At 47.0% G+C, this 11578-nt stretch overlaps 5 protein-coding genes across 5 annotated transcripts; 3 read left to right on the plus strand and 2 right to left on the minus strand.

Moving 5' to 3' along the window:
* Positions 1 to 56: 56 nt before the first annotated feature.
* On the plus strand, positions 57 to 1681 carry BDV27DRAFT_156728 (DUF1479 domain-containing protein; the record flags this gene model as incomplete). The annotated part of the gene is made up of 3 exons (XM_032072382.1): positions 57 to 522; positions 573 to 1304; positions 1356 to 1681. The coding sequence occupies 3 exons, from the start codon at positions 57 to 59 to the stop codon at positions 1679 to 1681; spliced, it is 1524 nt and encodes a 507-aa protein (XP_031928718.1).
* A 794-nt stretch (positions 1682 to 2475) lies between these two features.
* BDV27DRAFT_171482 (Zinc/iron permease) lies at positions 2476 to 3608 on the minus strand (the record flags this gene model as incomplete). The annotated part of the gene is made up of 1 exon (XM_032075606.1): positions 2476 to 3608. Exon 1 carries the CDS (start codon positions 3541 to 3543, stop codon positions 2476 to 2478), a length of 1068 nt encoding a protein of 355 aa, XP_031928719.1. The 5' UTR covers positions 3544 to 3608.
* A 2984-nt stretch (positions 3609 to 6592) lies between these two features.
* BDV27DRAFT_171486 (EthD domain-containing protein) lies at positions 6593 to 7423 on the minus strand. The gene is made up of 2 exons (XM_032075607.1): positions 7112 to 7423; positions 6593 to 7054 (listed from the first exon to the last, which is right to left on the minus strand). The coding sequence occupies exons 1-2, from the start codon at positions 7337 to 7339 to the stop codon at positions 6734 to 6736; spliced, it is 549 nt and encodes a 182-aa protein (XP_031928720.1). The 5' UTR covers positions 7340 to 7423; the 3' UTR covers positions 6593 to 6733.
* Positions 7424 to 8264: 841 nt separating this feature from the next.
* BDV27DRAFT_144298 (uncharacterized protein) lies at positions 8265 to 8922 on the plus strand (the record flags this gene model as incomplete). Its single annotated transcript, XM_032070242.1, has 3 exons — positions 8265 to 8381; positions 8425 to 8563; positions 8723 to 8922. 3 exons carry the CDS (start codon positions 8265 to 8267, stop codon positions 8920 to 8922), a joined length of 456 nt encoding a protein of 151 aa, XP_031928721.1.
* Positions 8923 to 9565: 643 nt separating this feature from the next.
* Positions 9566 to 11537, plus strand: BDV27DRAFT_101882 (FAD binding domain-containing protein). The gene is made up of 4 exons (XM_032064289.1): positions 9566 to 9690; positions 9742 to 10141; positions 10195 to 10545; positions 10606 to 11537. Exons 1-4 carry the CDS (start codon positions 9585 to 9587, stop codon positions 11450 to 11452), a joined length of 1704 nt encoding a protein of 567 aa, XP_031928722.1. The 5' UTR covers positions 9566 to 9584; the 3' UTR covers positions 11453 to 11537.
* Positions 11538 to 11578: the final 41 nt, after the last annotated feature.

Genomic DNA, 11578 nt, shown 5'->3' on the forward strand with positions numbered 1-11578 from the left:
CTTACAATCAACTACTCTTACACTTCCAAACCTAGTCGTCTTTTATACATTTAAACATGCATTTTCATAGCTCCTCACGATTGTCTATTGCTCGTCATGCATTGAAGCCCATACGAGCCCATAAGACCTTCATACGCCAAGCCACATCCAGCGCGGAGTCTCGCAAAGAAGGCGACATCTCATCTGTTTTCGTGTCCTTGTCAGGAAAAGAGGAAGCACCTCTGCCTCCAAGGTTCGCAGATCAAAAGAGAAGACTAATTGTCGGCCGAGAAGAGCAAATCGAAAGAAGCTGGCACCGTCTTCTGCATACACTGAAGGATGAAGTTCGCTTGATTGAACAGCGCGGCTCTGATATTATTCCTTCCATTGATTTCAAGGACATTCATGCCGCACCAAAGACGTTTCGAGACGAGCTTCAAAAACGAGGAGTTGCCGTCATCAGGGGCGTGGTTCCTGAGCATGAAGCCAGAGCTTATAAGGAAGAAATCGAAAACTATGTCAAGGCTAACCCAGGCACGAAAGGTATTTTCTTCTCCTACTCTCCAACCAATGCTATTCTGACACCTCTCTAGCATTTCCGCCGCATGACCCGCAAGTTTATGAGCTGTACTGGTCACAGCCCCAGATGCGCGCACGTACACATCCAAACATGCTAGAAGCACAACGTTTTCTTATGAGCTTCTGGCACTCCAATTCACCAGACGCCATGATATCCCCTACTCACCCTCTCAGCTACGCAGACAGACTTCGCATCCGCCAGCCAGGCGATGCCGGATTTGCACTAGGCCCTCATGTAGATGGAGGAGGCCCTGAAAGGTGGGAAGATAATGGCTACGGTCGCGGCAATGTCTACCAGAGAATCTGGCAGGGAGAATGGGAAACATACGATCCCTGGGAAGCCAGTTGCCGAGTTCTAGCAGAGGCAGACTTGTACAACGGCGCTGGGGCGTGTTCGATGTTTCGCATGTTTCAAGCATGGTTGGGCATGTCCCATACAGGCCCTAATGAGGGAACGCTGCTGGTCAATCCTCTGCTCTCCTTGGCTACGGCTTATTTCTTACTGCGTCCCTTTTTCGAGCCAATTTATACCCCTCCTAAGGATTGCTCTCGCATGGCGACAGAGACCTTCCTGCATCCAAGTAACTGGCGCTTGGAGAGAGAGATATCAAGCAACCTGCAGGGTGCAACTCCAGGATTCGCGCAGGAACTTACTACGACGCTTCATCCTCATTTGGAGCTTGACAAAACGATGGTCCATGTTCCTAGAATCTCTCCTGGTGACTATGTTGCTTGGCACTGTGATAGTGAGTACCCAGCCTGAATATCTCACATAAGAAACAATCTAACTAGAGTAGCCATCCATGCTGTTGACCGGGTACATAACGGCACCGGCGATTCAAGCGTTATGTACATCCCAGCATGTCCTGTGACTGAGGCCAACGCCAACTATGTCAAACGTCAGAGGAATGACTTTCTCGAGGGTGTCCCCCCACCAGACTTCCCGGGAGGCAAGGGAGAAAGCGAGCATGTTGGACGCGCCACAGAGGCTGGTGTGCGCAAGTCCACGAGCCAGCTTGGCTTGCGTGCCTTGGGGCTTAACAAGTGGGATCTGAACGAGCAATCCCTGACTCAAGGACAACGACTTGTCTTGGAAAAATCAAACAAGATACTGGGATTCTAGAATTCACACTTTCTCTTCGATTTTTTTTTCATGTTTTCCTTCTTGAATTTGTGAACCTTTTGCACATATATACTTACGTCCTAGTGTAACTTATGAAAATTTCCTCCTTCTCTCACTTCAAGCTCTCTCCAAGCTTTGCGTAGATAAGCCGACTAATAACATTGAGAACCTTCTATAATTCATAGACATTCAATTCAAACGATGAGTATGAGAGCACAGTACATTACTAAGCCATACTCAAATCAGGAGCAGGAAGCAGAACTGAAAAACGCATGCCGCCCAAAAATAAACGACACGGCCGCTACCTAAGAGACACGCAGCGTCAAGTGACGCTTCAAACATTATAGCTGCTTTACTCAGGGTTGTGATGGGGAACAGTATGGAGTATTTTATGATGGGTTCGTTGCGTATTGAATGCTGACGGCATTGTGTAGCTCATGGCTCGAAGTTGGCAAAAACGCTTCCATTAATACTAGAAATCCTGATATGACTACCTATAATATCAAGAATATCCTAAGCTGCTAGGTCTTATGTCTCACATGTCCCTACATTCAAAGAGGCGACTGTACATCAAGTCCACTTAGAGCTAAATGCTTATAACGAGGTCAAGTATAGCTGCGTCGTGAGACCATCTACGGGACATTCCACGGTCATTTGCCAATAGTATTCAGGGCTCCACCATTATATACAACCACACATGACGGTCCACGACATTACAGTGTGTATACAAAGACAAACATATAGGGAACATAAGAAAACAAGGTCATTATCAGAAAGTTGGCATCGCGCAGCCCTTAAGCCCACTTCCCGATGAGAGCCATGATACCAGCTCCCAACAGGGTACAAAAGACCATAAACAACAATTGGCTTCGTCGCTTAGTGCGATCCGGATCAAACAAAAAGTCACGAGCCAACAGTTCCACAAGCCCACTGTAGATGAGAACACCTGCAGAGATAGCGTTCAACACGCCCTGTACAATCAATGCTACTTTAGATCCAGGGTTATATGTGGTACGGACGCCGAGACCAATGGCGATTGAGATTGGTGTAGTGAGTCCATACATCGCGCATAGGATCCAGGGCAGCCAGGTATGCTTGCCGAAGGGGATAGCCGACATTCTTGCACCGATACCAAGACCCTCGAAGGATTGGTGAAACACAAGGACTGGGTAAAGGGTTGCGAATTCAGAGCCTGTGACGCCAAGGTTCAATCCGATGATGACGGAGTGGAATATAATACCAAATTCGAGGATAAGGAATGCCGCAATCTGCTGCCGGAAAGATCGCTCTGCCGTTGCTGATTCACTGTCTGAGATGGGGACTGTCCGCACTGGCGGGACGGACTTCTCCTGATCATATGAGTTGTGAACTGCGGCCACATCTTGGTGTCCACCTTGGATAAAGGCCCCTGTAGCATCTTCGTCCCTGTGTACACCGTACTTGCGCTCGACATAGACTTCCGCTGCCAGGTCCATGAGGAAAATTATCATGACCGAGCCTAGGACGATTGCCGCACACCATGAATATTCGCCCCAGTAGCCAGATTCTCCGACGCAAGTCTTTGGTCCGATCCGCTTATATGCTGGGTCTAGAAGATGGACGAAAGCCGTTGCGACAATAACACCCGTACCGAAATAACGGGCGAACAGGTAGACGCTGTAGGGGATCTTCCATGACGGTAAGCTTTTGGCGACGACAGGAAAGAAGGTAAACGCCGAGGAGACAAATAAGATCACAAAGATTGAAGAAATTCGTGCACCCAGGTGTCCGTTATAATCATTGTCTGACAGAGCAAGGAAGCACAGAACATCTTCCTTGCTCGCCGTGTTCAGGTCAACCTGAGATGCGTTAAAAGCAGACATGGCGCACTACCGTGAAAGGAAGACAATACGAAAGTTTCGATGGTAGGAGGACTGCTGTATCGGGATAGAGGCATTGTAGGCAAAAGGCTTTTGTGATATAGTATTGTGATCGAGTACCTTGGGGGTAGTGTGCGATAGTGTTAAATCTCTGATTACTACTGCTTGCTGGGATGAGAAGGATACCCGGCACCCTGGTCGCTGGACTAAGCATATTATCCGGATTGTTCAATATATTACAAAAGTCGCTAAGCTTTAGCGTTCCTTCGAATGGCCAACCCACTTAAACGGTGGAGCTACATCAACTCTCATCACCCAATACATTCCCTCTAATTACATTTGCGTGGCTCGCTATGTGGATAGGCGAGCAAGGACTCATTTCGAACGTCTACTCCGTGGACAAGTGGGCCTGTTCTCGGATATACTTCTCGTACACTCCGTATATGAGCAGAACTGACTGTACTATTATCGCTGTCTCTGGTATCACGCATTACCTTGTGATAGCCTATTCGACTCTAGCACCTCGGATAATATTCTCGCGCCACCACAGACAGCTCGGTTTTCGTAAGATACTTCAACGGTTCATCCCTGTCGGCCATTGCCGAGACCCACTCTGATGGCGCTATGCAGCCTCATAGGGCTGAACTTGACCTCCCAATATTGGTTTCGGATTAAACATCAGTCTATGCCCGCCTGTTTCCTGACAAAAGAGGAAGAAAGAAGCTGGATACATCAGTTCGGTTATTATTTGAAAGAACAGCCGGCAATAACTCTTGGACAAACGAGATCTATGAATCTCTTTCACGAAACTTTCCAAATAGATTCTAGAACAGGCAGACGGCATCGGCATCTTCCGATACGTGAACCGGATATTAGATGCTGAATACGCATTAGGCCACCTACAAGGTACTCAAATAGTGGGCCATCCCGCGTCTTGTCTTTTGCTTGTTTTTTTCTAGCTTTATCCTGTTGCCTGATTCTCTCTTGCGACCGGGGTCGAAGCCTGCATATGATGTTGAATTTTCCAAGACGAACGCATGAAAACATAGAGGCTCAAAGAATAAAGGTATCCATGCAACACTTCTACTTTATTATACAGTTGGGTACACTTGCAAAAAGTGGTGATTTTAGAAAAACTGGTGTACTCGTTCTACTATGTTACTAGGGTTCCGCCTTGTAGGGCTGACGGATGAGAGCCCTCCATTGCAAAACCGGCTAATGTGCACCATAAATAGCTAATCAAGTTTTCAAAAACAGGAGGCCAAGTAATTTGTAGTTTACCGTGGATGCACTGACGTGGTTTCGCGGAACCTCGGAATAAAAAGGGCGACTTCAGCGTAGCCAACTAGGCAACCACAATTTGTCCCTCGGCCTAATTATTCAATTGCTCAACAAATGTTTACCCTACCTTGCATGACTCGAGCATCATCAAAATCAATACGTTTGTCCTTCCAGCCAATACGATTTCCACCGATTATAATCTGCCAAGGGCGCGCTAGATGACAGCTGGAGGACAGTTAGGCCGTCTATTTGCGTAGAAAGCGCTCTATAACAACATCCGCACTGGCTTCACACTCTCTTTATCCTCAGTCTTCTTGCTTCTAGCTATCTTCTAATATGCAACTCTATCTTTTATAGTCCTAGAACCAAGTTGCTCGATTCTTAAGACTCGATTGTTAATCAACATGGTTACCACGATTTTGTAAGACTATGACCCAGTGCTTTACCCGAGGCATTACCCACTGACCAGACAGGCGAATCGTTTCTGCAACACTAAGATTTATTTGGCTTGTACTATTACGTCCATTAGTGATAGTTGTCGCTACGGGGGCCGTCGTATCTATTTATCGAGCTGGTCTCCCCCTCTGGAAGGACGTTCCTGCGCTTTTCTACGAGCTGTATGTATGCCTCTCCTATCGTTGTGGACCATAGCTGAATTGTCTAGGGTTATGTCGTTTATCGCTTAGGCGCTTTTTTTCTGGTTTATTCCTCCTTATTGTTACTGGTGAAAAGAATGAGTCTTTGTATAATTTAGCCTTGAGCGATATCATTATGGGTGTTTAAGTGGTTGCTGTTGACTAGTAATCTATCGCAATTGTTTCTGCTCTAGATATGTGAAGAATCGGCATTAGTCCATGAAAATACCAAGTGGATAGAGATGGTGGTAGTGCGTTGTACTTTCTACAGGTATATCCATAATAGAGGACATAGACCAGGTCATCCCTTGCCGTGCTTGGGCACGAGGAGGTTAGATTAAAATATTAATGGCGATGCCTTTGCCTTATATGCGACCTTAAAATCACTCTGGCTGATTAATCAAAGCATGTTAATAGGCCAGCCATTGGACATAAATCCTTCGAGTCTTGGATGTCTGTTCAAATGCATGAAATGCGTATGCCTATTTCGACACTTCGTTGCCCACCACTGGTTTTTGCTAACGGAGCAATGCAACTTGGCAAACCCTGATTGTCTTGCATGACCCAAAACTGTATCTGCCTCACTATCCCTTAGACCTCAACTGCTCCATACATGATTGCTCTTTCTGTGATTGGGAATCTCGTTCTATTTCAACTCATTTGCACCATGTACAACAACACAGTCTATTGTTTATTTTTATTGTATATGCACATAATAGTGGATTGCTTTGCGCATTTTCTATGACTTAGGGCTTGCGACAATACTTCTTACCACTCTCGAGCAAGGAGGGTGGGAGAACGGCAGACTCTACCAGCTTGTTTGTGTGCATTGCTTCAAAATCCCGGGTATGTTCGTTCCATAATTTATTACCCATGACTTTGACCCTGGCCTTGGCGTCGCTGACAATAGCATAAAACAGGAGTAGCAGTCGGTCAATACAGTATTCGTAGTCTGCCTCGATAAAAAATTAAAGCTATTCGTCTGTCTTGACGCATTCTAGAGCGGGTTTAAGCTCTGCGTTCTAGTGTCTCTGAGGCTGCCACAGGGGCCATCTGTGCATTCAGTAGTGAATGGTGACTGTAGTACGATCATAAATCGGTATGAATTAATTTAGCGTTTCTAATATAGCACAAGACCCAGCTCGAAGCTAATGAGACGCGACCACATATCTGACACATATCTCAGCTTTGGATGAAGCCATATCTGCCCCCGATGGGGTGCAGCACATTACCAATTAGTCCATTGAGATATGCGTGCAGCTAACTACAGACATCCTCTAAAGGTACGTCTCAAAAAGCTTCTGGTACTTCTCAGCCGTGGCGGCGTTCCCGACCCAGACATCGACACCTTCGTTAACCACCTCGATATTGTTCCCGACATAGGTCGCGACCATTCCGGCACCATAGGCCGACTTATCGATAAAAGTTTCCTCATCCTTCTCCACAACGTCGATGTAGTAAGGGTGAGCGAGCATCGCGGTCAACGCCGAGGGATCCGGGTACAAGAACATGGCGATGCCGTCAAAGCTAACAAGGGTGGTGTTGGCAGGCTTGTCTGCTCCGGATGCGGTAGGGGGGATCATGCCTCCAACTTGGATCTGAAGAATGACTGGCGCGTCAATTGATGTCATTATCCATGAGTTCGCTTTACATACCTGTTGGTAGCGGGTGATGTTAAAATAGGCTGCCAGGGGAGCAACCTTGGGCGCATGCACTGTCTGCCAGTGCGTCCAGAAGTCCTCGCGAGTCCAGTCCGGGTGGCGCTTGACGTAGCTGATCATCTGGGTGTAGCCGGTGGAGGAGTCGTGGTTCTGGCCGTCATTCTGGCACGACGCGGCGGTCGCGCCAACCAGAGCCGCCAGCAGCGACGTGAGGCGAACCATGATACTTTACTAGGAAGTGAAGATGGGGTGACTGTCAATTGCACGCATGGGAAGAGGCAGGCACAGACAGATGCAAGATGCGCGGGAGCCTACGGGAGCTTATATGGAATTCAGACTGTCAATGCGACTCAGTAACTGTTGTAGCTGTGTAAGTTGACACGAATTTCGAGTCGGTTCTCATAACTAACTTTTCGTGAGTTGTTGATCGGCAAGGCCCAAGTCCCACGCGGCATAGACAACTCACTCAGTCTTCAGATATTGCATATAACACCACTGTATAGGATCTACTTGAGCCGATCTTTATTCCAGTTTAGAAAGATACATACTTAAGATCGAGAGACTAAGTCCCTAGACTTAGATATAATCCATAGAATGTTAAAGAAATTTTGTCCTGGAAGTGCTATTTGTTATCATGTGGTTGGCCTTAAGGCGTCCAGCCTAAGATCTGCAAGGAGTTTATTGATGCCCGCCACAACCTCCTCTCGAGACCTGTCTCGATCCACACAACGGACAATACTACCGCCAATTGGAAAATACCCCAATATGTGGTTGAAATTCATGTATTTACGACCTTCGGTGCATTTACGGCTCTGCATGCCTGCTGCTCGCCTATTATCTTCCCGACATTCCAGCAATATGAGTGACGATCCACAAATCGAAGAGCAAACAGTACCATTCTACCACGAGAAACGGTATTATCCAGTTCGTATTGGTGACAACTCAGGGATCGATATCGGATTATTGCCAAGCTTGGTTCTGGCGGTTATTCCACTGTGTGGCTTGCCCGGGATGAGAGGTATGAGCATAAACCCACTGATGAATCCATTGATTGATTTAGATATTTAGAACAAAGCAGTATGCTACGCTTAAGGTGTGCATCGGGCAGAATGATGACATACTATTGCCTGTGCTGAACGAAGTCAACATGCTCCAACGCATGAAGAAATTTGCTGAAGCTGCTAGTCACCCTGGTTTGTGTTTTACCCGCCTTGCTAGTGACATCTTTGAACTTCACACCTCTTTTGGACGGCATTGTTGTATCGTATCTAAGCCCCAGGGCCACAGCCTGCGCACGCTACAAATAGCTTTCCCCTAATGCAATGTTGCCGAAACTTTTAGTAAGATCTTTGATGCATCGGCTGTTCTTCGCTATAAATTGGCTGCATGCAACCTGCAATCTCATCCACACAGGCCTGGTCAGAATCCAGAAAGTCGATGTGCATAGTCATATATCCATAGATATTTCACCCCGAAACGTTCTAACTGAGATTGGGGATGATAATAGTCTCAAGGACATTGAGGATCAAGAATGGCAAGATCCCAGCATTCCTGTCATCGGTGATTCAGACGTCCCTGTCTAGTCGTCTCGAGAACCCTTTCTAGAACTTGGCGGCATCCCGATGCTTACAGATTTTGGCCAGTTGCGAGAGGATGACGGCCGCATAAATCAGGACTGGATCACCCCCGATTCATATCGAGCTCCAGAGGTACTTCTGCAGATTCCCTGGACTTTTCAGGTTGATATGTGGTCTGTTGGTGTGATGGTAAGTGATTCGTGCGAAAAGTCCCATTTACTTTTTTAAAAAAGTATTTCTCACTTTTCTATAATTCTTAGCTAAGTCTAATATAAACATTTCTTGTCGAGAGTAGCTGAGCCTGCTGAGATAAATAATGTCCGGCCGCGGCTAGAAACGCAAAAGGTAAAAGCTCTGCCGACCTCGAGTATGAGTAAGCCACCAAAATGCATCTGCGGATGTGCAAGGTGGACATGACATCAATTTCATCTGACGTGTTTCTCATGGCTTAATGCCGACCAACAATTTTTGGCTAGCAGAATCAGGGTAGGGGATATGGTTCTAGAAAAACACCAGTCTCATCCGGTATGGACCCACATACCGTTACTTTCCGATACATTACTTACCCATATTCACGACTTCAGAGCACAGCATAGGTTTGCTTCCGTTACGAAGCGATACATACGTAATCATCCCGAATAGGAAATATAGGAACGTGGCCCAGTGAACAACAAGCCCACCCGATCTTCCAGGTAGTACGGATATGAGCCTTGCTGACGGAAATCGGCATCTTACATACAGTTATTGTGCCGGTTAACCGGGATGCCGAATGTATATAAAACCCATATGTGCGTTGGGAAGGGGGAAGAACCAAATATTTGAAATTAAAGGGAATATATATTGCTTCATACACATACACTTCCTCTTGTTCAATTCTGCGTTTGACAACAATGACTACAAACATCAAAACGGACGTTCTGATTGTTGGTGGTGGACCTGTGGGCCTTCTTGTAGCTCACGGTCTTGCCAGGCAGGGCGTGGATACCGTGCTTGTCGGTAAGTGATGGTGTTCCTTGTTACTATACAGTTACTAACGCATTGATGTAGAGAAACATGACAAGAATCAGCAAGCTATGTACGGCAGAGCGACAACCCTATATCCCCGAACGCTGGAAATGCTTGACCAGCTCGAGCTCCTGGATGAGCTGAACCAAATCGGATATATCGGCCGTAATAGCGTCACATACAAAGATGGCAAGCGGGTAACCTCACGAGGCTGGCATGTGATGTTCCAGCGGATGACTGGCACATTCTTGGACTATTGCCTGAATATCCGGCAGAAGTATTCTGAGAATGTGATTCGGGATGCTTATCTGGAGATGGGAGGCCGGGCGTATATCGGTTGGGCACTAGAAGACTTCACGGTGGATCACCAGACCAAGGGCGACTATAAAGTAACCTCACAAATTCGCCAGGCTGATACAGGTGAAGGTTTGACCATTTGCAGGTGAGTAGGGCCTGTTAATAATGTTCGCCTGGATGCCGTCTGACGTCTTATAGCAAGTTTATTGTTGGGGCGGACGGTGGACACTCACTTGTTAGACGTTTATCGGGTATCCCATTTGAGGGCGATCGCACAGACTTTAAATGGGTTCGCATTGATGGACAGTTCAAGACCAACATGCCAGATGCGGATCTTGGTTTTGCGTCCATTGAGTCCAAGAGCCACGGGAACGTTCTTTGGGTCCAATTAGACCATGGCGTGAAACGCATAGGCTTTGCAATGACTGACGAAATGCTAGCGAAATATGGTAATTCGCTTACAGAAGAGCAAGCTAAGGAAGAAGCTGTCAAGTCGATGGAGCCGTTCTCATTGGAAATTGAGAAGGTCGACTGGTGGACGCTATACAGGTAGGTCACAAGCCCTTGTCTCTAATACCTTCCTAGTTCTCATTGAAAGTTTGATGACAGCATCAACCAACGAGTCGCTGATACCTTTTTCGCCAACGACCGTATCTTGCTGACAGGCGACGCATGTCATACACATTCCTCTGGTGCCGCACAAGGTATGAATACTGGCGTCCACGATGCAGTCAATCTGGCCTGGAAATTGGGAGGTGTAGTAAAAGGCTGGTATAGCACCGACATCCTCCGAACATATGACAACGAGCGACGTCCGGCAGCGCAACATCTCATTGAGCTAGACAAGGCATTTTCGGCAACCATTTCTGGGCAAATTCCAGATACCCACAAGAGTTTGTATGCCGATGCAAACGAGCTATTTACGAAGCTCTTCGATGAGTCGATCCAATTCAACATCGGACTGGGAATTCACTACAATGAGAGTATTATTAACAAAGCTCCATCTACCGGAATGGTTTCAGCTGGCTGGAGAGCACCAGATGCTCTGGTCTATGCTCCCGGCTCCCGTATCCCGATTCGGCTTTTCCAACTTACCAGAAATACTGGAATGTGGTCTGTTCTCATATTCGCTGGACAGCCTACCCTCACCCGGGAGACACTGGCTTCATCGATGAAGAAGCTGGCTGTAGCACTTGACAAACTCCCTAAGGGCATGGCCCGGTGCTTTACATTGATTGCACATAGCGTCACAGAAGGTGACCAGGTCTTTGGAATCCCCAGGGTTGGTCATACATATTATGATTCCGACCGATCTGTCCACGCTGCATATACCATTTCCACCAATAGTGGTGGGGTGGCGATTCTTAGACCGGACGGCATTCTTGGATACGCCACAACCCTGGAAGATATTGAGACCACTGAAGCTTTCTTTAACAGCTTCGTTTCGTGCAATTAGGAATGGAAATCCACAGATTCACCGACGGATACGGGGTCCTAGTATGCACCAATGGTTCCTGACTCCCTTCTTTATTTCACTTCTTGTTAGGGCGGGGGCTATGAGTAGAGACGCATGTTATATTCG

The sequence above is a fragment of the Aspergillus caelatus genome, assembly GCF_009193585.1.
Source record: "Aspergillus caelatus strain CBS 763.97 unplaced genomic scaffold BDV27scaffold_65, whole genome shotgun sequence".
NCBI lineage: Eukaryota > Fungi > Ascomycota > Eurotiomycetes > Eurotiales > Aspergillaceae > Aspergillus > Aspergillus caelatus.